The sequence below is a fragment of the Diabrotica undecimpunctata genome, chromosome 2 (genome assembly GCF_040954645.1).
Source record: "Diabrotica undecimpunctata isolate CICGRU chromosome 2, icDiaUnde3, whole genome shotgun sequence".
Classification (NCBI taxonomy): Eukaryota; Metazoa; Arthropoda; class Insecta; order Coleoptera; family Chrysomelidae; genus Diabrotica; species Diabrotica undecimpunctata.
The window spans coordinates 21,153,623-21,181,197 of NC_092804.1; the positions used below are offsets into that span (position 1 = coordinate 21,153,623).

General features: G+C 35.0%; 1 protein-coding gene across 3 annotated transcripts in view; it reads right to left on the reverse strand.

Annotated features, from left to right (window-relative positions):
* LOC140434312 (uncharacterized) overlaps positions 1-27,575 on the reverse strand; it is a 162,028-nt gene that overhangs the window by 17,091 nt on the left and 117,362 nt on the right. For all 3 annotated transcript variants that reach the window (XM_072522476.1, XM_072522475.1, XM_072522477.1), the window contains one exon: positions 13,510-13,795. In XM_072522476.1, the coding sequence (XP_072378577.1) occupies positions 13,510-13,795 (286 nt within the window). The remainder of the gene's footprint in view (positions 1-13,509; positions 13,796-27,575) is intronic.

Sequence of the window (27,575 nt, forward strand, 5' to 3'; positions counted from 1 at the left end):
AATTTGCCTTTCCAGTCTAATACAATAATACTTTAAAATATTAATATTTTAATAAATTACTTACACCAAAAATAACTACAAACGAGGTTGAATATTCATACGCAGGAAGTTCAAAAAATAGTTCAAAATCTGATACATAGAATGGAGAGCTAGCGAACTCACCCTGCTATGAAAAACAACCAGAAATCTATAGAGGTATAAACTTGTTAAAAATAACATCCTAAAAATTATAACTAAAATGCTGCAAGATTGGATAAATCAGAGAATAAATTTGGCAATTAAAAAAGTTTTTCATACTGGAAGATCTATAGATGCAGTATTCGTATAAAATGTATTTCTTTTTTTTTGTATCATAGAGAAGTTTCCTTGGATATCAAAAAACTATTGAAAAAATATATCAAAGGAACAATATGGATGTCAGAGTAGATGAAAACTTATAGAATATGTATACATAGGCAAATAAATACGATAAGGGGGCTCATTGATATGCTCTTCAATTTAATTTTGGATAAAGTCATGAAAAGTGTCAACAAAGAAAGAGGATAAAGAATGGGAAACAAAGAAGTCGAAAAAATATTAAAGTCCAATATGGTAGCCCATAGTATACAAAGACTAGTCCACAGATTCACCACAAGAGCAGAAGAATTTAATATGATGATCTCAACTCGAAAACCAAAAAAATGGCAATCAACCAGATGGCGTTAGCATTGAACAAGTAAAGGAAGTGAAATACCTTATGATTCGGCTGTCTAGCTATACTGACCTAGACAAAGAAGTGTGAGATCAAGTACAAAAAGCAAATAGATTGGCAATATATCTTAATAACACTATATGGCGAAACCGACATATGAATCAGTCAGAAGACCCGACTCAGTTACAACATAAATGCCATTAAAAAAGAAGGAGATAAGAATACTGAGGAGAATTACATATGTTACAGGAAATTTTAGTGACTAAAAGAGGAGTTAAGATATCAGAAAAAAACGTAACGTGCAAAATATAAACGAGTATCGACCGAGAACGCAAAAGATAGAAAGACAACCTTCCATATGCGTATCAATCTGCCATTATATTTTTTATTTCCAAAAATCTGTCAACGTTCACACTACGATGTAACATGTTTCGTCTATTAAGAACTTATCAGGTAGTGCTGGAAGACAAACTGGAAGAGAGAAAAGGGTCCTTGAGAAAACTTCCCACTTAAGAGAGTAGCGCCATATACTTTAAGTGAAAATATGTATACACTAATGTCTTGATTCTACTTCGATTTGCCATCAATTCCAAATATTTATATAATTTCTCATGATTTGTTTGATACATTTCCCCACTTTTCCCTAGTCGACAATTTAAAATGACTACTCTTACCCCAACTGTCAACAAAATATGTTTATATATATTTTCTGATGTTTCAAACGTCACTAGAAATGTCAGTAATTTTCGATGTCATCTTAAATAATCTAGAACTACTTCTTATTTTTCGTCTAGGGATTCTTTCTATTCGAAATAATGTCACAGAACTGTCGTAACACTGCCCCCTCCTTTATAGTTATCTGCCTTGAATAACAGGACTATCAGAGATCGATTAAAGACAACAGGGTGGATCAGTTCCCTGATATGGAGCTAGTCTCTAGATATGGACTACCTTGAGTTTACTCCTAGCTGAAAACTGAATCTTCTTCTTCTGCTAGTGCCTATCCTCTATGGATGTTGGCTACCACAGTGGCCCATCGTATTTTATTAGCAGCTGTTCGAAATAGGTCTATGGTGGTCATACCTGTCCACTGTAATTCTTAAGCCAGGATATTCGGCGGCGTCCTGGTCCTCTATTTCCTTCTAGGAAATCAAACTGAATGCATCAGATTAAATCGTTTATTTTCTGCAGGACGATGTTAGGGACTTCCCAGTTGCGTTGAAATTTCGGACTCCTTTCTTACGTGTGAGATTGTTTAACCACACTGGGTCACCTCTTTGGAATCTTGTACCTGTAGCATGCATGTCGAGTCCGGTCTTAACTTGTATCACTTAGAAGTTTCAAAATTTTACGAGCAAATTCGTAGACTTTTTCCAATTTTTCTTGTACGTTAAGAATGAACGTTCTTCTTCGCAGGGAGGTACTTAATCTTTCAAAAATAAGATCTTGAGAAAGCTTCATTTCTCTACTGGTGATCATCATCAATGGAGAATAACCAGTTATTGTCAGCGATAAACATTGAAAGGTATTGACAAACAGTTGTATTATGTCTTTCGACCATTCCGCCTTATTGGGGATGGAGAGCCGTAATGCGAGTTTTCTTAATACCCAAGATTTTCAATAATCTTTGATCAGAATGTAACTCTAAAGGAACTCCATGTCTTGATACGACGTGTGTTATGAATGCTTCTGCTACTGTAGTTGCTTCTTGATTAGGTAGGAGTGTAATTTCAGGCCATTTTGAAAAATTATCCAGTGCGACCAATAATTACTTGTTTCCTCTGTCATCTGAAGTGGACCTTCAATATCCACTGCAAGTCGTTCAAAAAGCCCTCCGAAAGATATTGTGCCATTTTACTACGACTTTTTGTTCTAGGGCCTTTTCTACCATTATATAAATTGCATTTCTTACAACAATCTTCTACATCTCGGCGGCAATTGATCTAGTAAAAATTGTCTCGAACTCTGGCAAGTGTTCTTTTAACTTCCAAATGTCCTTCCGAAAGGCTACTTTGAAGTTTTTGTAATACACTTTTAATGTGTGATTTTGGTAGTACCACTTACTGAACTGTCATCATCATCATTTTGGCTTTACAACCCTGTGTGGGTCCTAGCCTCCCCAAGAATTTTTCTCCAGTCGTCCCTATCCATCGCCTTCCTCCGCCAGGCACGTATTTCCATATTTCTCATATCTTGGTCTATGTTATCTAGGAATCTTGTTCTGGGTCTTCCTCTTCTTCTTTGACCAATAGGTCTATCAAGGAGCGTTTTTCTAGCTGGGTCGGTTTGCTCCATCCGCATTACATGGTCTACCCACCTCAGACGTCCTATCTTTATGTGTTTTACGATATCTGGTTCCTGGTATATCCTATAGAGTTCGAAGTTGTATCGTCTTCTCCAGACAACATTTTTATTTACCGCTCCATAGATGCGCCTTAGTATTTTTCTTTCGAAACATCCTAACATGTTTTCATTGCTTTTTGTTAAAGTCCAGGTTTCTGAACCATATGTTAGGACTGGGCGTATTATTGTTTTGTAGAGTTTTACTTTTGTATTTCTTGATATAACTGTAGATTTAAAAAGGAGATTAAGCCCAAAATAGCATCTATTAGCCGTGCAAATTCTGCGGTTTATCTCTGCGGTAGTGTCATTTTCAGTATTGACGAGCGTTCCCAGGTATACAAATTCGTTAACTGCTTCGATGACGTCATTTTCTATAACAAGTGGCCGTAGTGTTTGTGGTTGCGTACCTATTTTCATGTATTTTGTTTTGTTGGTGTTTATTATTAAACCCATTTTTGTAGCCGCTTCCTTTAATGCTACGTACGCCTCTCGTGCTGCGTTTTCCGTTCTCCCAACAATATTGATATCATCAGCATATGCTAAGATTTGCACAGATTTGTTATATATTGAACCGGTAGTTGTGATTTGTGACGTACGTATTACTTTTTCCAGAGCTAGATTGAATAGTATACAGGAGAGTGGGTCTCCCTGACGTAGCCCGTTATTTGTTTTACTGAACTGAACTGTACGTACTCCATTAAGACTCTCCCAGTTCCGATATAATTCTCCTTCTCCTAAGTGCCTTCTCTGTTGAGGTTGGCGATCAATATGGAAAATTTCTCTCTATTCTGGGCTTGATGAATTAATTCATTTCCTTTTGTGTGGGTCCAATCTCTGATGTTTCGTAGCCAAGATTTTTTCTTTCGTCCTATGCCCCTTTTACCTTCAATCTTGCCTTCTAATATTACTTGGATATAATAGACCATTGGAAAGATACAGAGATTCCAATTGAGCCCAGTACGCCTTTATAGTTCCACTGTATTTGGTCATTTCCTGCTCTCACTCCATTTTTAAGCCATTCTCGTATGAGTTTTAAATCATTATCTTATTTTTGACTCTTTTTCAGGTTTTCCAGAGAAGTCTGATCATTATCATCTTCCTGTGTAACTGTGGTTACCTGGAGACTTACTTCTTCGGATATGTTCTCTTTATGTTCAAGTCTTTTTACAGTACTGGCATTGTCGTTCCAAACAGAGTCGCCTAGAAAGAATATCGGCATTGTTATGGAGATGCTCTTTTCGATATACTATGTCAAAGTTATATTGTTGCAGTCTCTCTATCCACCGAGCCACTTGTCCTTCTGGCTTTTTAAAATTCATTAGCCACTGCAAAGCGCTACGGTCCGTTCTAATTATAAAATTTCTTTTATAAAGGAAAGTATGAAAATATTGTAGGGCTTTTATAATAGCTAGAAACTCTTCCTGTAACGCAATTAACGATTTACTAAAATACATATTCAATATTTCTTTATCTTTATCTATTTCTAAATCTTTAATAAATTTTCGGTAATATGAACAGAGTCCAAAAATAATTCTATTTTTTTTTATTTCCTGGTTTAGGCCAATCTTTAATAATTGAAATCTTATTTGAATCAGTTTTAATTCCTTTTACTGAAATGATGTGTCCTAAATAGTATACCTATTATTAAAATAGTGAACATTTCTTATAATTTACCGTTAAATTGGCGTTTCTCAATCTGTCAAATACCTCGCTTAAGTTTTTCAGATATTCATCAAACGTTTTGGACATAATCATTATATCATCAAGATATACTACACATGTTTTCCAAGTAAGTCCTCTTAAAACCGTCTTTATTAGACGTTCAACCGTAGTTGGAGCATTTCAAAGACCAAATGATAGAATCTGGAACCTGTAGAGACCACGGCCAGTTGAAAAAGCTGTTTTGTCTTCATCATCAGGATGTACTTCTAGTTGCCAGTAGCCGCTTTTTAAATCTAGAGTCGAAAACCATTTAGCACCTGATAAAGTGTTTAGTGTTTCATCTTTTTCTGGAAATGGATAACTGTCTTTTTGTGTAACCTGGTTTAATCTTCTGTAGTCCACACACAAGCGAGTGGATCCATCTTTCTTAGTTACTAAGACTACTGGTGAACACCAGGAGCCCGAAGCTTCTTCGGTGATATCGGCATTTATCATGTCTTGTATTATGTTTTCAACTTCTTTTTGTCCAGCAAATGACGTGGGACTTGGCAAATTGGTCTTGCATCCAGTATAAATTATATATTAAACTTAACTGCTAAGCCCTGTAGATTTCTCGGATTCAACAAGGTCGTAATTTTCATTAATAAATCATTAATTTTATTCTGAAAACATGGAAACTGGAACTGAAACATGGACTTTTAACAAAAATAATAGCCCAAAAACTCTAAGATCACTCAGAGAGCTATGGAAGGGAGAATCCTCAACATTAAGCTCAGCGATCACAAGTCCAATAAAGAAATAAGAAGACGAACAAAAATTACAGATGTAATCCAAAAGATTGCCGTTTAAATGGAACTGGGCAGGAAACATACGAAGAATGAACCATTTTACGAAGCGAATTATTGAATGGCGACCAAAAACAAACAAGAGAAGTAGAGGCAGAACTCAAACCAGACTTATGACATCAAGCTATTGGATTGTCACAAATGGATTCAAAAACAACAAACAGAAATGAATGGACACACCTAAGGGAGGCTTACATCCGACGATGGATAGAACAGCTATTAATGATGATAGGTTATGTTGACGTTGAACGTTGCTGTTGTTTGTAGCTTATTTGCATCGGCCTGCAACCCTAAGTAGACTTGAGAAAAAGCTAAGGGTCTGAAATAGCATGATTTCGGTGAATAGTTTACACCACCTCAACGTGAGATGACCATTCCCTCAATAACTTGTACATAATGTCTAATGTGGCATTCATTGTGCAACACATGTCATTGTTGCCCATATCATCCAATTTAAACCAAAATAAGTTAGTAATATTTGACCTATAGCACTCGCCATTAATGGCGATAACTTGACGAACGTTGTTCTCAAAGAAATATGGACCGATGATTCCGCTATCAAAAATTCATACCAAAGAGTGACTTTTTCGGTAGGCATTGGAGTCTCTTGGATCTCTTCTGGATAAATATCGTCCAAAATGCGACAATTCTGTTTACTCACGTATCCATTCATCAACAATGGGCCTCATGTTTGATAAAAATTAGGGTCACTTTCCAATTGCTCCAGAGCATATTTAACAAGTACACGTCGTTGTCTATGCTCATTTAAGTTCAGCTCTTGTGCCAGTTGAAATTTGTACCGGTACAGGCCCAAGTACGTCGCAAAATTCGCCAAGTGAGAGCCCGAGTTCTTGTGAGCGACGTAAAATTAACTGTCTCGGAAACTCCTGCACAATCTCACTGGCAGCAACAACGTTTTAAGCAGATCTTGTATTTCGTCGACTCACGGGTGTTGGTTGATTGTTTACTGAAGAAGTGTATTCTCATTTATCCAGTACGCTACAAATAGTCCTCTTTGAGCACATTTTAACGTGCAAATTTGCACTTGTTGTACGCTATATACTTCTATGGTACAGACAAAATAAATGACAGCCACTTTAACAGATATAGCTTAAAAAATATGGCTGCTGTCAACTGTCAACATTCGGAAGTTTCTATTGAAAGATATTATAATTAACTAAATGTTTTTACAATATTAGTTTATTCGTTGCGTTCCGACTTTTACAATACTTCTTGTTTTGTTGTTTATTTGGAGGTGTTTGGCGTGTTGAGTCGATTAGTTAAGAGCTTATAATATCGATAACACGAAGTCAATCAACTGATAACTGTGCAGAGCTTTATGGTTGCAAAAATCAATTTGTTGTCTAGACGGCCTTGCAACTTAAATGGAAAAAACTTTGATTGAAAGCGCGTATCGGAAAACGTCGAGATTTTGTAGATTATCTAAATTATCCATCATATGTCATATGTTTATTGATTTGTGATAAAAGTAGATAAAACAGAATTCTCTTTGTAGTTTAATATTTGTACATAAGGTATATATGAAAATAAATGCATTTATACAATGTTACATTATGTAGTTTATATCTATAGCTTATTCTCTACAAATTAAAAAGATATTCTTTCTCCCATTCGTCTTTCGTTTGCCTTTGTCACACATATATGTAATTTCCTTATTATCATCGCCTCGCATCACTTACAGCTACCTCTTGATCTATTTTTTTTACTGGTTTCTCTGCTTAGGTAAACTGATAGCCACATCTACTCTGCACATGTTTGCAAACAATAGTTTATACCAATAATTCTGAAAACCAGTTTTACATTTCAAGTTTTAATTGAATACCTAAACATCCTAGAAGAATCATCTGGACACATCCTAACCTAGTTAAGCTGTTGGCGTTTCTGGATCTGGGGCCAGTCTACAAATAATGAAGTACCACATTGAGAATTGGCTACAAAACCCGTTCAAGGATCTCACACTCGTGGACCATCTATTGTCAGTTCTTCTCGCTGAATGTCCCGCCCACCGCCAAGATTTAATTCTGATACCGGATCACTCGGTTTTCTGTCTGATCCATTCTATTATTTCTCGATCTCTCTTTGTTATATCTAGAATATATATACAGGGTGTTTGGTAGGTCGATGGAAATTTTTTAAGGGATAATAGGGGACGCCATTTGCAAATTTTTTTGCTAATAATGTATCGCTCAAACTGTTAAGGTTTCCGAAATAAAATAAATTTGCCAATATTCGAAAATAAGGTTGTTCGTCTATTTTATTTTTAAAAATAATTATCTAAGATGTTGAATCTTAATGCATTGTTAAAATAACCTTCATTAATGAAACGGGTAAGAAAGGTAAAACACAACAACGATATATCATGCTTTTTGCAACATTTATTATGCCTTATTAAGTATGTATATAAACTTCAAAAAACAGTCATTCTTGTTCAAAATGAGAACTTGATGTGGTTACTTCTAACCTCAGTTCTGCCCTTATAATGTCAGCTGCTTCGATAATCCTTTCCATTAAATGAGCTCTAGTTCGGATTGGAATTTGATAAACAAGTTCTTTGAATCTGCCTCAGATGTAGTAGTTACACGGTGTTAAATCGGGCAATCTAGCAGGCCACAAAATCGGTCCAGTTCGTTCTCTTAACCTATTGGGATAGTGATTGTTGAACCAAGCCTTAACAGCACGTGCACAATGTGCAGGGCATCCATCATATTGGTACACCATTCTTCGTCTGAGGATGAGGGGTAAATCGTCTGAGAGTGGTGGCAATTAATTCTCTAGAAAGTCTAAGTACACTTGGCTATTTAACCTGCCTGATAAGAATGGTGTACCAACATTAAGGATGAAATTGAATTCGAATATTGACAAATTTAACTTTATTTCGGAAACTTTAACAGTTTGAGCGATACATTATTAGCAAAAAAATTTGCAAATGGCGTCCCCTATTATCCCTTAAAAAATTTCCATCGACCTACCAAACACCCTGTATATATATATATATATATATATATATATATATATATATATAAATATATATATATATATATAAATATATATATATATATATAAATATATATATATATATATATATATATATATATATATATATATATATATATATATATATATCCTATTATGGTCTATCATCCTGATCTGTACAATACATCTGGTCCGCGTCTGCCTTCGATCTTAGTCAGGTATTTCGATCACCTCTCATATTATTGCATCTTTATTATTTTTTTGCGGCGTAATGCTTTTCTATTTGGCTTTGTCTATTGTTTATCGGAAGGTGCAATGGTTTGCAATTGAGTCTAAGCGCTGTCAAGAGTTGACAATGCTTATATCACATATATAGCTCGTTTAACTAAAGGCAGATGAGCTAAAGGAAAAATACTCAATAGAAAATATTATACCCCTTTATATTTTCCCAGAAGTATTGAATCAAATAAAAAATGTATGTGTATTATGTAACTAACGGAAGGGTGTAATAGCGTGTCTCAGACGCCTTAAAACTGGAGCAAATGGGCCAAGGAGAAAATCTCAACAAAAACTAATGAGACAGACTAAGAGAAAGCCACCTTATTACATTTTACAAGAAGTCTCGAATAAATTAGCCCTTAGTCTTAGCAGATTATAAATAACCAGAGGGTGCACAGGACTGTCGAGAAGAAACTTAGAAGATCAAATATCAGTAAATGGAATGCACGGACACAATTTGAAGCAGAAAAAGCTTAGAAATCTCTTTTTGGAAGCAGCACTAGTAAATACATACATCCAAGTGATGGGCAAATACTGATAAAATCTCAATTGAACTCAGTCATATTACTCGGGAACAATACAACAAAGCACTTCGTCCAGACGAGATAAATACCAATATTCTAAAACTGATGAGTAAGATCAACATTGATTGACTAGTAACCCTATGTCTTCTTGTTCTTCATCTTTATAAGCAATTCTGCTTGTTCATTGACCGATTGTTACCTCCATGGAAGGTTGCAGTCCATCTTTTGCGCTGTCGTTCAATACTTCTTCTACCGTTTAGTGTCCAGTCGTGGACTAGTCTTTACAGACTATCTTCATTTTGGTCTAGGGCTATCAATATTGCGTGATCTGCGTAACAATTTCTATATTTCCCATTATGTATTCTCTTCTCTTGTTGCCACTTTTGATGATTTCATCCATAGTTAAATTGAAAAACATAGGACTTAATGAGTCTCCTATGTTATTCCGCTGCTTATTTGTATAGGTTCTGTAAGTTGTTTATCTATTCTGACTTACATTTTGTTGTTTTGGTACATCTTTTTAATAGTTTTTATGATTTCTAAACTCCATGTTATACACTATAAAAAACAGTAATATATCCGAAGAGTGACTTAGATTAATATTTATTTCTTTTCCTAAGAATGGAGCCAAATAGACTGAGAACGTGATAAATGCACACACCCAGAATAGTTTGGATTTAAAAAATAGAAGTGTACTAAAAACGTTGTTCTGTCTAGAAGTTAATACACAAAAACGCAAAGATCACTGAAAGAGCGTTTCAAAAAAGCATCACCGATGAGAAAGAGGTAACACATAACCCGGGCTACAGGGTTGAAAAGTGGTAGCCAGATACGTCTAAAACTGTAGAAGGATTTGATGAATGGATATTCAGTAGTGGTGAATATTCCACTACTGAATGATGAATATTGATGGATTTTTATTCCACTATGAGATTTATGCAATTTTGCAATGTGCAAGAGAAATTATAATGAGAGCTCTTGAACTTAAGCTGATCAATATGTTCACAGATAGTCGTAGATAGTCAAGCGATAATAGGGGCTTCTAGGAGCCCTAAGGTAGACTATATGCTAATGTGGGAATCTCAAGAAAAACTGAATGGCTGGCGGAATATAACAGTGTCACACTGTTACAGGTATCATTTCATCAATGAAAGAGCTGATGACTTTGTTAGAAGTGAATCATCTTCATAAATGATATTATTTCATAGAAACTTGATTATTGCGTCTAATATATGATCTATTCTTATATTTGCTCTGTAATTCTTATACAAATTCAAGATTATTCGCAGACCCTTATCATCAATTCCTTTACTTTCAAGAATACCTTTGAATGAATAGTCGTATGCTATAGAAGTCTATGAAACAAGCTTCCATCCAAGTATCGCTGTATAAGTATATTTAGAGTAAACAAAGCTTGAGGGCACTGTGCGTTGTGGCTTATTCGAATACTTGTTGAAACCATATGTCTTTGGTATACATATTATCCAATTCAGGTCAAAAAAAGCTGATAATCATTAACACATAGCGCTTGGCTTTGACGGTAGTGTCCTGGATACCGTCGTTTCCAAAGAAATATGGAACGAAGATGTCGCCAGCTCAAAATCCACACCAAATAGTGACTTTTCGGGATGTCCTGGACCTACTTGAATCTTAGCTGGCTCAGCTGGATTGGTATCGTCCCAAATTTGAAAATTATGTTTGTTGACATAATCTAAAAACGGATCCGATAGCTAAAGATGATTGTTAGATAAAGATTAGGGTCAGTTTCTTACTATTCGAGTGCCCATTCACCAAACACATATCGTTGTTTATGGTTATTTACTTCAGTTCCCAGGTTAGCTGAATTCTTTAAGGGACAGACCAAAGTCATGATACAAAAATTCGCCAAGTTGTGGACTGTGAAAGCCCGAGTTCTTTTGAGCGACGTAAAATCAACTGGCATATATCATACTGCACATTCTCACGGACGGCGGCGATGTTTTCGGCAGATCTTGAATATCGTTGACATACGGGTATTGGTTGATTGTTTACTGAATCAATGAACTCAAATTTATCCACCATGCTGCTAATACCCCTCTTTACTTGAAGATTATGGCGACTGTAAAATAGCAGAAACGCAAGGAAAGTTTCCTGAACAGAGTACTAATTTTGTCAAACAATTTTATCATTTGCATGTACTGTTTCACGCATAACTAACAGACTGAATAAATGACAGCCCATTTGACAAAACTGGTTTCAACAATATGGCCGCTACCACCCTATGTAAGAGCGATATTCTTATTTCTACAACTTATGTTGAGCTCTGTAAGATTAACGAAAGTTGATACGGATTAAAACGATATCAAAGCGTTTACGATATTAACATAATTATTAACAAAAACAAGTTAATGTTAAGGCCGGTTTTCACGCTACGTCGTATTGTACGTTTTGTTGGATAGGACAAATCCTATACAATAAAACGTGGCATGTAAACAGCAAAACGTACGTCTTGTCGAAATGAAATCCAAGGTCAGATCGTAGAAATGATGGGAGAAGCATAGTTTTGCGAGAACTGATAGGATAAAACGTTACGTGAAAATATATGTTCAGACAAGTCGTCCGATCTTGACTTATTTGACGACTAGTTCCACTGCAGTTCGTTTCATTTTTCCCAAAAAAAAGCCTCATAATGTCAGATTTGCGGCAATGCATCCACGATTTTCTCGGGGCATTTATTGAATTGTATAAAAGTTTTTAAGTAGTTATGTTTTAAAACCAAGTAGATTGCATTACAGGTTTCAGGAATTATTTGGCTTAACGCTGGTTTGGATATTATGATTGTGAACTCCAAGTCCTTGACACTGCGTCCTGTTGTAAGATATCTGAGAGTTGCTGTGAGTCTTTCATTGGGCGTAATGGCTTTTCTCATGAGGTGTCTTATTTCAATATGTATGGTGTTACCAACTCTAGCAATTGACAATAGGCTGAGGTGTCCATTCGCAAATAATTGCGCCTGTCATCTGGTTCGCCTCTTTTAGTAACGAGACGTGGGAATACTGGCTTCTTTTTAGAAGCCTACTCTCTTGACCATCTTGTCTTTTCCCTCTTCATCCCCTTTTTCCTCAGTCGTAGTATCTTTATAGTTGAAAAAATAAAAGAAAGCAGCCGTGTTTTCTCCATAATAAAAAAAAAACACTAAACAAACTTCACACAACTCAAGACTCTGAATTAGAAATGAGGTAGAAAACGGAAGGAAAAACGTAGTGTGTATACACTGGAAAAAACGTACATTTTGTCGTACGTTTTATATGACCCACAAAACGTACAGTAAGACGTAGTGTGAAAACGGGCCTTTAGATCGAACACAATATTTGGTATGAGTTTTTAAAGATGAACTTCAAATGGTTTACAAGATAACACAGATTTGCTGTTTTTGTGGAAATTATAGATTGTCAGTGTACAAATAGAACATTCCTATTGAAAACATAATTTTGGATTGATTTTCTTGTCATTAAACTCTTCATTATTGATGGTAGAGTAGATGGTATACCCCACTATAGTATTTTAAATAAATATCCCGTATACACAGTTCTTTAACTTCTCTCCTAAAATTTGGAGTAGACGTGGATCTACTTATGTATATGGTTATATACAACCTCTAGCGTAATGTACGAAACAAAGTGATGTAATTTAGTTATGTCTAGGGATATTGAAAGCGTACGAGTCTTGTCTCCTTAAGAGTCTTTGGATGTATATACTATTTGAGTTTTTAAGCGATAATTTTACGATTTAGCTGAGTAACAATAGCTAAAGTTTTGTGTTAAACTGTAGAAATTTTATAATATTTTAAAATCCGGATTTTATTTTGTTGTAAACTAGTCCATTTAGCTGATACTAAATTCGAGGCACTAAAATTTCTTCACCTGCTTCACTAACATATAAGTATTATTGAAAAATTTTAATCTGAATAAACTAATCAAATTTATTCATAAGAAACTATTTTCAAACTTTTTTATACTAACAAAACCACATTTTTTAATATATAAATTATAGTCTCTTTATTGGTCCCATACACTTTAGATCCATGGTCGACTCTAAGACACCATTATAATGTAATAAGGTAGATTTAAAGAATTTCTATCACGTTAAGACAATTAATGAAGCCAATTGGGTTAGTAACTAAAAGACTTACCATTGCATGGTAAACACGTTCGTTAGAGGCGGTTCGTAGCTGCGGCTGCCGTCCTTAGCAGCGTTTTGAAGATTGTCTAAATGTTTGGATAGTCGTGGAAATCGTGTCCTTAACAGTTCTCTAAATACCGCCATATCTACTGATAAACCTCTCAAACTGTCCGCGAAATAGGAGTCCGGAAGCACCCCTTCTATGAGATATATCATCAATTTTAAGGCATCACTCTCACATTTATCGGTAACTTGGAGGATCAGAGCTGCTAACATGTTGAAACCTTGGCAGTAACCTGCAATTAAAAGAAAGAAAGATGTATAGAGATCTTCATGTTAAATGAATATTTTTTTCGATTATGTTAGGTTAGAATTTTTATTTACTTTCTGTTTCTTAAATATATTTTATTTCTTAATGGTTGGCAGCACGCTAAAGGGTCAGAGGTTACAAAGAGTTGTAAAACAGAAACGTCCAGTGTCCGATTCACAGAAGGACTTTATTTACTATGATATAAATATTCACTCGATCTGAAATATAGATAATACAATTTAACGTATTCTTCTTCTTCTTGTGGTGCCTATCCCTTACGGATGTTGGCAACTAGCATGGCAATTCTAACTTTATTGACCGCAGCTCGAAATAGTCCTGAAGTGGTCAAAGAAAACCATTTTCGTAAGTTCTGGAGCCAAGATATTCTTCTTCTTTCTGGTCCCCTCTTTCCACAGACCTTTCCATGTAATATAAGTTGCAGCAGGTTATATCTATGATCGTTTCGCATTAAATGTCCAAGATATTCTAGCTTGCGTTGTTTCACTGTGGATATAATTTCACATGTTTTATTCATCCGACGTAGAACCTCAATGTTTGTTATTCGGTCCACCCGAGATCCTTAGTATCCGTCTATAACACCACATTTCAAACGCCTCAAGTTTTCCCATGGATGCCTCGGTTAGTGTCCATGATTCAACCCCATAGAGCAGCACTGTAAATACGTAGCATCTCAATAAACGGATTTTCGTTTTTAAGGGTAGGTCGTGGCTTTTAAATATCTTGCTCATTCTGACAAATGCTGACCTGGCTTTTTCAATTCTTTGTTTTATCTCAACTAAGTGGTCCTATTGGTCTTTTATGGTGGTTCCTAAATAGTAGTAACGGGGCACTTCGAGTATATGTTGCTGATCTACCAGTAATTGACTAGATGGAATATGCTTCTTACTGATGACCATGTACTTTGTTTTCTTGATGTTAAAATCAAGCCCGTATTCTTGACTGATTCTCCACAATTCCGTTACTAGTGTCTGTAAACCTTCTAAACTGTCTGAAAAGAGGATGGTGTCGTCTGCATATCTGATGTTATTCAGGCGCTCACCATTTATGAGAATACCCTCTTCGATATGCTCTAAAGCCTGGCTCATGACGTGTTCCGACTAGACGTTAAATAATAGGGGAGAGAGAGAGCCCTGTCGTACTCCTCTCTTTATTGCAACTTCTTCTGTTAGTTGGTCTTTCACCCGAATGGTTGCTGATTGGTTGTAGTATATGTTCTTGATTACTCGAAGGTCTTTGTTATCCAGATCAGTTGCCTTTAGTATATCCATGAGCTTATCGTGCTTGATTCTGTCGAAAGCTTTCTGGTAGTCGATAAAGCATATATAAATATCGCAGTTGACGTCTCTGCACCTTTGAAATAATACCTGAACCGCGAACAAGGCTTCTCCTGTACCTAACCCATCCCTGAATCCAAACTGCGTTCGTGGGATCTGTGACTAGCATTTCTGATAAATTCTTCTGTGTATTATCTTTAAGAAGGTCTTAAGAATGTGGCTCATTAGACTGATAATACGATGCTCTTCGTATTTTTTTACACTAGGTTTTTTAGGTATAGCAATAAATGTAGATTTTAACCAGCTCTCTGGGATTTTTCCTGAGTCATAGATTTTATTGAACGTTGTCGTAAGCCATTTTATTCCTTCGTCTTCCATGATTTTTAGAAATTCTGCATGAAAGTTGTCGGGCCCTGGTGCTTTGCCTGCTTTGGTTGCTTTAATTGCGGCTTTGACTTCGTCTTGAGTGATTGGTGGTCCTGTGTCGTATTCCATAATAATTATCTGGTTGTTATCTCTGTCGTCATCGAATGTCTTCTCAACGTATCTCTTCCATATATTCTTTGTTTGTTCAATGTCTATTACCGGGTCGCCATGATCATCAGTCATATGTCCTGATCTCTTGGGTTTGTACATTCCTGCTGCCGCTTTTACCTTCTTGTGGAGATTAAATGAGTCGTGTCTACTTTTCAATGGTTCTATTTCTCTGCATTCTTCCAAGCATTTGTATGTATATATATATATATATATATATATATATATATATATATATATATATATATATATATATATATATATATATATATATATGTATATATATTTCTTTGTAGTACCAATTGACTTCTGGACGAAAAGTATTCCCATTTGGCATCCGTGAATATTCACGGGCCACAATATACAGCGAATTCTGTTGCGGTACCAATTGGCATCAATCGCTGTTGCGGTTTCTTTGGCATCGATTGGCTTTGGACCTTTAGCATCCATTGGTTTATGACTCAAGTCGACAATAATACCTAAAGGTTTCGGTGGAAATCTACCTGAGTCAATTCATCTGTTCAGTCATTGTAATATTTTGTTGTCGAAACGGATGTTTAAAAATTTAACTTAAGAGTATATTATTATTTAACTAAGAGTATATTACTCTTTATCTATAAATTGTAGGCAGGTAGTTATTGCTTTTTTCGAGATTGAATATTTATCTTTTAAAATTATGACAGCTTCAAATTTGATTTAATTTGCTAAATACTTTTATTTTACATTTTTTAAGCTCAGTAATTTAAAAATGTTTTATCGTCTTTTAACAACTTCTAGTCTGATTATTCCCTGAGTAAAAGAGCTCTGTTGTAATGAATTATTTGGTATTACTAAAGAAATTCTGGTATAGTAGGATTAAATGTTAAAATTAAATGTTACAATGATTGTAACTTCATGTCTTGGGCTGTTACGTCGCATTATGGGCTATATGGGCTGTATTTTCTCGTTCTTGTTCGTATTTCTCTTCGATTTGCATTTTCGATGACACTTTCCAATATTTTAGCAAATTCAAAGTCCATGAAAAATACTTAGAAAGCAAACAAAAGTACTTATAAGAGTATACGACCATTTGATAACACTCACTGTGAAAATTTTTGCAAGTGAAGATGTTTAAGACAACAGGCACATTATTGCCGAACGCAAAGTGCACATAACTTTCTCCTTTATTTTTTGGTATCTGACTTCTTACAACTGTGTGTATTTTTCTTTCCTCTGGCCATACTTCTCGTACGTCACTGAATCTGGTTTGATGTGGTATTATATAATAATAGATGCACAATCAAAACGAACCAGATTCTTTTACATTAAAAAGAGATAAAATATTATGTCCATATACTATGAAAAGCAATAATTAAAAAAGAGTCGTATTTTAACACATATTTGTTTTTCTTTAACCGTTTGTTAATAAATAATATATCAAAATTTATTCGACATAATGTATGTTTTATTTTAAGGCTGTAACATAAAAATAAGAATTACCTGTTATGAAGGCACTACATAGGTAATTATTATCTGTACCTAACAAAAACCAATTTTATCAAAATCAACCTAGTTTGAAATATATGGAGTCTCGATTATATCTCATGGTTGTGTTTGCCCTACGTAGAAAAAAATAAAATAAAATTACTGAAATCTCTTGGGAATTGAAGTACTCAAGAATTGAAAAGATGTTGAAATTACTGTAACTTTGAAGAAGTTGAAAATCAAATGTTTAAAGGTACACTTCTTTTAAACAAAATTCAGAATCAGTATTTTATCTCTTAACTTCATTAGAAGTGAATAATAAAGAAGTTATATACATACAAAAGGTTTTTGTAAGAAACACAGTTGCAAACATATAATTTACAAAATTTCTTGGTCTCTCTTTTTAAAATGGCGATACATAGCTTTCAACGTAAACAAAGTTTTAGGAGTAGTGTCCACTTAATAGCTTCTAATGGTAATAGTGGGTTAGGGACAATTAAAACCTAGTTAATGTTTAAAATTTGCCAATGTTTTTACTTTATTTTAAGTCTTTATCAAGGCTATACATGGCACATACCTATAATGGTACATAAAATGATCCATTGTGACGTTTGGGTTCACCATTGGAAAGTTGTCCGTTCTGCTTTGGGGACTGTGTCCTCTGACTATAAAATTTAAGCGAAAAATTGCAATACACTCTTAACTGCTCAACATATCAAGGTGTTATAGCAGGTGTTCCGCGTGCAATGCTGCCATGTTCACATGTACAGCGTGGAAAACAAGAGTCATTTGCTGTCGGTTAAGGTTACCGAAAACCCAAGCAAAGCTTAACTTTTTGGATCAATAGCAACAACTACTCCAGTGACTCCAATAGTGAACATGGCAGCATTGCACGCGGAACACCTGCTATAACACCTTGATGTGTTGAGCAGTTAAGAGTGTATTGCATTTATTCGCTTATACTAATTGAACATCTTTGGGATATGTTAGATAGATGTGTCCCGAGGCGCCCACATCCACCTCAAATCCTTCAACAACTAAAAGAAACTCTAATCGAAGAATGGGAAAATATAGGTACCTCAACAAGATATCGACAGGCTTATACGCAGCATGCCACGTAGATTTCAAGCACTAATTCGCGCTGGTGAAAAATACACACGATATTAAGAATCAATTTTTCTTCATATCCTTACGTTAGAGATGTGGAACAACTGCTTATTCCATTTCATTTGTTGTAGTGTTTTCAAGTTGTTATGATTATCTTCAAAATGGTATGTAGAAATGGTTTTAATTTATTAAATTTATTTGAACAAAACATGATTCCTTTATTCAGGTAATAAGATTTCTATATTATTAAAATTATTAAGACGCAAATATGTGTGAGGCAAAATTAATAACAAACTATGAAAGAATAAATAAACGAAACACAAATATAGAGATATCAGCAGGAGTGGTGAGAAAAGCAAAGAATAGTAGAAGGCAGGAGAGTAATAATATCCCAGTTAAAGACAAAAAATGATCCAGAAATTGAAATTTCATAAGACACTTTAATAAAATATAGGTAGAAGAGCGAGCACTAAATCCTACATATCTGATCTACCCGAAAATGTATTACTTTGCTATACTATAAAATACTAGTTATGTTTGGATCAACAGAAACAACTATTCCGAGGGCTAATACCCCTACCGGCATTGAATTATACTATTGATCCTATAGTCGCAGAACAACACAACCCATCAAGTGTGAAACGCCAAACAGCTGTTTCGGTCCGCCAGACCTCATCAGTGACGCTTGGCTTCTCCATTGGAAAGTTGTTCGTTCTGCTTAAGGGTACAAGGTCCTCTGAATCTCAAATGTAGATGAGAATGCAATCCACTCTTAACTGATCAACATTTAATATGTCATCACAGGTGTTCCGTGTGCAATGCTGCCAGGTCACCCATGTACAGCTTGGAACAACAAGAGCCATTTGCTGATCGGTTTAGGTCACTGAAACCCAACCAATTATGTTTGGATCAACAGAAACAACTACTCCGAGGGCTAATACCCCTACCGGCATTGAATTATACTATTGATCCAATGGTCGCAGAACAACACAACCCATCAAGTGTGAAACGCCAAACAGCTGTTTCGGTCCGCCAGACCTTATCTGTGACGCTTGGCTTCTCCATTGGAAAGTTGTACGTTCTGCTTAAGGGGACAAGGTCCTCTGAATCTCAAATGTAAATGAGAATGCAATCCACTCTTAACTGATCAACATTTAATATGTCATCACAGGTGTTCCGTGTGCAATGCCGCCAGGTCACCCATGTACAGCTTGGAACAACAAGAGCCATTTGCTGATCGGTTTAGGTCACCGAAACCCAATTAATTATATTTAGATCAACAGAAACAACTACTCAGAGGGCTAATACCCCTACCGGCATTGAATTATACTATTGATCCTATAGTCGCAGAACAACACAACCCATCAAGTGTGAAACGCCAAACAGCTGTTTCGGTCCGCCAGACCTGATCAGTGACGCTTGGCTTCTCCATTGAAAAGTGTTCGTTCTGCTTAAGGGGACAAGGTCCTCTGAATCTCAAATGTAAATGAGAATGCAATCCACTTTTAACTGATCAACATTTAATATGTCATCACAGGTGTTCCGTGTGCAATGCGGCCAGGTCACCCATGTACAGCTTGGAACAACAAGAGCCATTTGCTGATCGGTTTAGGTCACCGAAACCCAACCAATTATGATTGGATCAACAGAAACAACTACTCCGTGGGCTAATACCCCTACCGGCATTGAATTATACTATTGATCCAATGGTCGCAGAAAAACACAACCCATCAAGTGTGAAACGCCAAACAGCTGTTTCGGTCCGCCAGACCTTATCTGTGACGCTTGGCTTCTCCATTGGAAAGTTGTCCGTTCTGCTTAAGGGGACAAGGTCCTCTGAATCTCAAATGTAAATGAGAATGCAATCCACTCTTAACTGATCAACATTTAATATGTCATCACAGGTGTTCCGTGTGCAATGTTGCTAGGTCACCTATGTGATCAGTTAAGAGTGGATTGCATTCTCATTTACATTTGAGATTCAGAGGACCTTGTCCCCTTAAGCAGAACGGACAACTTTCCAATGGAGAAGCCAAGCGTCACTGATAAGGTCTGGCGGACCGAAACAGCTGTTTGGCGTTTCACACTTGATGGGTTGTGTTGTTCTGCGACCATTGGATCAATGGTTGGGTTTCGGTGACCTAAACCGATCAGCAAAGGGCTCTTGTTGTTCCAAGTTGTACATGGGTGACCTGGCAGCATTGCACACGGAACACCGGTGATGACATATTAAATGTTGATCAGTTAAGAATGGATTGCATTCTCATTTACATTTGAGATGCAGAGGACCTTGTCCCCTTAAGCAGAACGGACAACTTTCCAATGGAGAAGCCAAGCGTCACTGATGAGGTCTGGCGGACCGCAACAACTGTTTGGCGTTTCACACTTGATGGGTTGTGTTGTGCTGCGACCATTGGATCAATAGTATAATTCAATGTCGGTAGGGGTATTAGCCCTCGGAGTAGTTGTTTCTGTTGATCTAAACATAATTAATTGGGTTTCGGCGGCCTAAACCGATCAGCAAATGGCTCTTGTTGTTCCAAGCTGTACATGGGTGACCTGGCAGCATTGCACACGGAACACCTGTGATGACATATTAAATGTTGATCAGTTAAGAGTGGATTGCATTCTCATTTACATTTGAGATTCAGAGGACCTTGTCCCCTTAAGCAGAACGGACAACTTTCCAATGGAGAAGCCAAGCGTCACTGATATGGTCTGGCGGACCGAAACAGCTGTTTGGCGTTTCACACTTGATGGGTTGTGTTGTTCTGCGACCATTGGATCAATAGTATAATTCAATGCCGGTAGGGATATTAGCCCACGGAGTAGTTGTTTCTGTTGATCCAATCATAATTGGTTGGGTTTCGGTGACCTAAACCGATCAGCAAATGGCTCTTGTTGTTCCAAGCTGTACATGGGTGACCTGGCAGCATTGCACACGGAACACCTGTGATGACATATTAAATGTTGATCAGTTAAGAGTGGATTGCATTCTCATTTACATATAAAATACTAGCTTTTATCCTCGATTCGATTGTGATGGCGTCTTCTGCCGAGAAGTATCCCTTGAAAATACAACTTTTTTTAATAAAATGTATCATCTGTGCTTATTTGTGTCCCTGTCAAAATTGCAAAAATAATCAATATGATCGGTTAAAAAGTTAAACAGGGAATGCGAAAAAAAACAAGCCGACAAACACCTTACACTCACATTTATAATATTAGTTAATATTTTCACAGAAAAAAAGACAAAGCATAACCAGAGATAGATAAAAACTAAGCATCTTAACGAAAGAATCTTATTAACACAGCGCCAAACCACATTTTCAAAATTCACAACATTTTTAATGCATTTACAACCCCTAACATTAAATGCTTTTTAATACACAACGTTTTAGCAATATGCTTCAAAAAATTATACACATGGCGCTGAGGAATAAGGTTATAAAACCTTTCAAAAAGAATAAAAGACTGCAGATAACAAGAAAGTAAGATAAAACCAATAATATATTGTAAATCCAAAAACTAAACAAAAAATATCCATTCTAAGAATTAAACTCAAACGCGAATCGACCAGATGTTACTCGAACCTTTATAAACCTGGAATCTAAGACAATCTAAGTGACTAACTGGCTTCCAAAATCGTATCACATCCTGTAGATGCCAATTGAACCGCTAAGCTGTAACGACATGAATATCGCTTCAACTCAATATACACAAATCGATGGTGGCGCTGCTTATTTTTTGCCTCGAACTACGATTTATTTACGAATCAAAAAACGGTCTAATTGGATTCCGGGTTCATATCGCGTAAAGAGCCTTATAATATCATCCACTATGCGTTTCTGATATTATTTTGAAGAGGTCAATTGGCATCCGAATACCGGATGCCAATTGAACCTACAACTTTACATGTGGGAAGTCAATTGTTACCGTAAATAAATATATGTATATATATGTATGTATATATATATGTATATATATACATATATATATATATATATATATATATATATATATATATATATATATATATATATATATATGTGTTATAATATATTATATCTCGTAGTTGTACCTCTTTCTCCAAACACCATTTTCACAGATGCCACCGAATATTTTTCTCAGGATCCTTCATCATATTTTTCTCAGGATCTATATGTCAACACTGGTTGTATAAGGGTTTTGTATATGGTTATTTGTGTTTTTTGGCTTAAGTTTCTGCTTCTCATATGTCTACTCAGTCCAAAATAGCATTTGTTTGCTAGGATTATGCTTCGCTTGATTTCTTCCGTCATGACGTTCTTCTTGGTGATCAGGGAGCCTAAGTATATGAATTTGTCCACCACTTCAAAAGGTAGAGTGATCAACCGTGAATTGGTGGCCGATATTTCTGGCTCTATTGTTGGGTGTTGATGCCATTATCTTAGATTTCTCCTCATTTTTTTACGTTTACAAAAAAAAACAAAATACGTCAACTGAAAGGTTATAAAAAATAAATCTTTAAAAAAAAGAAGAAGTTTGTACGACCCATAGAACCGGAGATAATGTTTTAATCCACAACGCAATTGTTTATAAACATTAAGAGCTGAAATTTGGGCAATTTGTCAATAAAGTCTTAAATTTCATTTAAAATTTAATTTAAAATAAGTTTAGTATACGCCTAATTAACACTGTGGAAACTGGTTAAAGTTAGTAAACCATAAGAAAGGTTGCGGAGACTGCATGGTGGTAAAAATGTCTTTTAAGCTCATGAAAACTGAAAACGGAACTTCAAATGGAGCGCGCTTGAAAAACTGCAATATCTCGGCTCCTTCTTTTTAATTACTTAAGGTAGCTCGTCTAAATATTACGTCCCATATAAAACCACCACCAATCCCTAAAAAATTAGTGTTTTATCATTTTGAAGGTATTAATTCTTATCGCTCTATAGTCTATATGATGTTTTTGCATTAAACATATGATGTAAACCGTGACGCGAAATATCGAGACGCCTGCAATAACCTTGCGGTATATGGTAATACACATACATAATACACTTATTACAAAAATAAAATTATGTTTCACAAACGTCATTTTATTTGATGTGGGCCTATCAAAAAACGAAAAATTATTATTGCAGGAATAATTCACAAAACTTCTTAGTTTGTTTAATTAACAAAATATTTAATATTGTTCTGAAGCTTTCTTAAAAAAGAATAAATAAAGAACGATTTCCGAAGTGGAAATTGAAACGTCAATAAACGTATTTTAACCTTTAATTGTGGCTTATTCCCAGTTAAATAGTAATTAAACAAAATATTTGTACACTGTTTTATACGAAATTCTCATAAATAATACAATTGATATAATTTCCGGCTTACACCGGCCTCTTCTAATTGTTTTTGGGGATTTTGTTTTCTTTCCAATTAAGTTGCTTTAAACGAGTTTCTGCTACTATCTCGTGTATAGTTAAGCCTTTCGTATTTTCCGCCTGATCAAACGGTTTCGGAAATTGCCTTTGTTAAATAGAATTTTATTTTTGATCTGCGCTCTGACACTACTATTTAAGTTTTGAAATTATAGTGTAGAGACATCAAATCGATCAATATTATAAAGCTTGAAGTTTTAATAAAATACGTGCTATGCTCTATTCGCATAGCTCGGGCATATTTTGACAGATTCATTGTCGGAAACCTATAACACAAAAATTCCTACTTCTCAGTATTAATAGCTCAAATATACTACTATTGCAGACATTTTCCTTTGAAAACAGAAGAATTATTCCAAATAGTGGAAGTGTATACTAAACCCATAAAATTTTGGGTAGTATATATTTAAAAAATATATTTTAGTTGTTATAATTTAACATAACTATTTATTATACTCGGTTCGCTATTCCCAGTCCGAACTGTCTAGTGAATTTAGTAATTATTTTTTTGCGAAGTTAGTTACTTTTTGACAGACTAAAAGTGGCTGGAAATTACTATACAACCAAGCACACGTACTCATAGCCAATATTAATAGTAAACTAACTAAATAGTAAATAAAATAGAACTTTGCCAATTACCGACAATGAATATTTATTTATTTACACCATATAATAAATAGTTATGTTAAATTGTAACAACTAAAATATATTATTTAAATATATACTATCCAAAATTTGATGGGTTTAGTATACACTTCCATTATTTAGAATAATTCTTCTTTTTTTAAAGAAAGAAGTCTGCAATAGTAGGATACTTAAGCTATTAATACTGAGAAGTAGAAATTGTTGTGTTGTAGGTTTCCGACAATGAATCTGTCAAAATATGCCCGAGCTAAGCGAATGGAGTTTATATGGTGAAAATAAATAAATATTGATTGTCAGTAATTCGTACAGTTTAGTACAGTACTAAATACTATTTTATTTAGTATTTAGTTTGTTTACTATTAATATTGGCTATGAGTACGTGTGCTTGGTTGTATAGTAATTTCCAGCCACTTCTAGTCTGTCAAAAAGTAACTAACTTCGCAAAAAAATAATTACTAAATTCACTAGACAGTTCGGACTGGGAATAGCGAACCGAATATAAGAATGTTTTGTCATATGAATAATATTTGCATACTTATAGTTATTAGAGACCTCTCGCTTTTTAGTTTTAAAAATTTGTAAAATAGCGAAACGAAAGTAAAATATCGGAGAGTATCACAAAAAATCAAATGGTGGATGTTAAAAGCTGAAAAAAAGGTCTACACTGTTAAAATATTGATATCAACTAAACAAACTTTAAATATTAGCGCCATAATTAACTAACTTTCGGAACAAAATAAAGTTAGACTTAACTGTATACTCAATTCGTTCGTTTCATTTAAAAGTTTTAACAGGTTATGATCCATGACCATTTTTTTCGTCGATAAATAGATAAACGTTGTATACTAGCGTTGATTGAAATATTGGATATTTATCCTATAATATTTCCATCAACGATACTAGTGAGTGTTAAGGTTCAAAATTGCAGTGAATTACATGTCTACGGTGCCAAAGTTGTTAGGCCGCGAAAATTACGATGATTGCGATTTCGCAGTGCAAAATTATCTTGTTCTAGAAGGTTTGTCCACGTTTTTAGATGAAACTGAAATCGAAATAGACAAACAAGAAAAAGCTAGGGCCAAGTTAGTTCTTTTGCTTGATTAGAAATACCTAATACAAAATAAAAATGTGCTGATTTCGTGCGAAAAGTTTACTGTATTCAGAATTGTTGATTTTTTTAAAGAGCAATGTAAAAAGGCTTCCACATAATTCTACACTTACCCCTAGAATAAATGAGTTTGATTCATTTCAACTGTTGACTTCCTGATTATAGGGTTGATGGGTTTTAAATTATTTTTTTAGGATTATTTGATTGATATTTATTTTTGTTTGGAGGGTCATGACCCCGTTGACCTCCCTTGGATCCGCCACTGGGATAGTTAATATAGACCGTCTTCAGTTTTAGTTACGTTATAGTCCTCGTCCGCTAACACTGTTCTAGATCATTAGTGTGATTACCAGTTGTTCATAAATTCATGTCAATTCTATATTGCTAACTTGGACATGGTTATAGACGAAATCAATAATAAAGGCGGTACTAATAATATCATCCCACCAGGAGTACCGTACTATTATTTTAATTCGTTATTGTACAGAAGGCGGAACTGGTTTGTCACTAATTGATTTTTAAGTACTTACTTTTTATTTTTAGATTTAATTTGACGCATTTTGTAAAAAAGGTACAACCTTATGATTATTCACCAAAAATTTTATTGGACGTGAGTATTTTGAAGGTTTGGCCAACGCATTTTTTGTGTTTTATAGTAAATGAATTTATAAAGTGATACATTCTTAGACAGGAGTAACGTATATTTTTAATTTTTGCTATTACTTGTCATTTTTAGTTTTCATTTCTGAACTGTAGATAAGAATAAGCGATAGAGCACAGATCTGTACAAATACGTTATTATTATTAAGATCTTCTCACAACAGACTTTTTCAATATGCTTTTAATAATTTTGTAGCTCGATTGTAGCAAGATGCAACATGTGTTATATAATTTGGGGTGTCGCCAGCGCCTAAGACGTGTAAACTGTAAGAACGTGGTTTTATTCTTATTTGTCCCGATAATTTACAACTTTACTTGAGCATAGAAACAAACTGCAACATGTGAGATCTTGAAACGGTAGCAGCATAGAGCCTATAGTAGTTTCTCTTGCAGCGGACGACAATTCATCTGGGACAGACAAAATTAATCGCATCTATAGTCCATTTCCATCATATTGATAGCACATTATGTATGCAAATCCCTAAACTGTTGATACGGGTGACTCAATGAAAAATAGATATTTGTCAACAAGTTTACAGAAGTATATAGGAAAACAATTTTAAATTGAGTATGACCACCAGGTATAAAGGTTGAAGCAGAATAGAATACAATAGTTTTGAGGGTTACTAATCCCTAAATAAAGTTGCCAGTGTCGGAGTGATGGAGATTAACAGGTACTAATGAATTTGCTAGAAATGTAAGATGTTTATTTTATTGGTTATATATAAAATAATTTGTGGCCGTAACAGGGGCCGATTTGTAAAAAATGAATATTATTTTAATCAAATTCCATTTCAGATTCACTGCTTTCTTCAGGATCTAAGGAATCTTCAACTCCAATGTTAATTATTACCGGTTCCAGCATTGCATCAGTCATATTACCCAAATTCCACATTTTATTTTCTTCCTTGTGAGCATGACTAACAGCATTTTTCCAATTTTCTGGAGATACTTTTGATAAGGAATGTTCTAATAATTGTTGTAAGTCTTCTAATTTAAAAGTTTTGTTGTTGCGTCCGACTTCACCCTTTACTTGAGACCATATATTTTCTATCGGATTCAGATCACAGTGGTATGGGGGTAAACGTAAAATAATTACATCACGGTTTAATGCCATTGCATCAATTATATATTTTTTATAAGCTGCTTTATGTTGCCTTACAATAGGTAATAATTCCTTTTTTGTCGAATTCTCCTTGTACTCAATTGCGTGTTTATCCAACCATTCGATTATCTCTCCTTTTTTCCATGCCATTGTTGGCAATTTTTCTGCTAGTCTTGAATGGTAACTAGCATTATCCATGACTATGACAGAATTTTTTGGAATTAAATCCAACATTTGCTCAAAATATTCTTCAAAAACGTCAGCAGTCATTTCCTCGTGGTAATCTTTGGTTGATTTTGAGGCAAAACTTAATAATCCACCATTGACAAAACCGTATTCGTTTCCAATATGGGTTATTATGAGTCTGCGTCCTTTTCCAACGGGAATATTGTTTATTCCAGTAGATACACCTTCGATGAATGCCTGACGGGAACT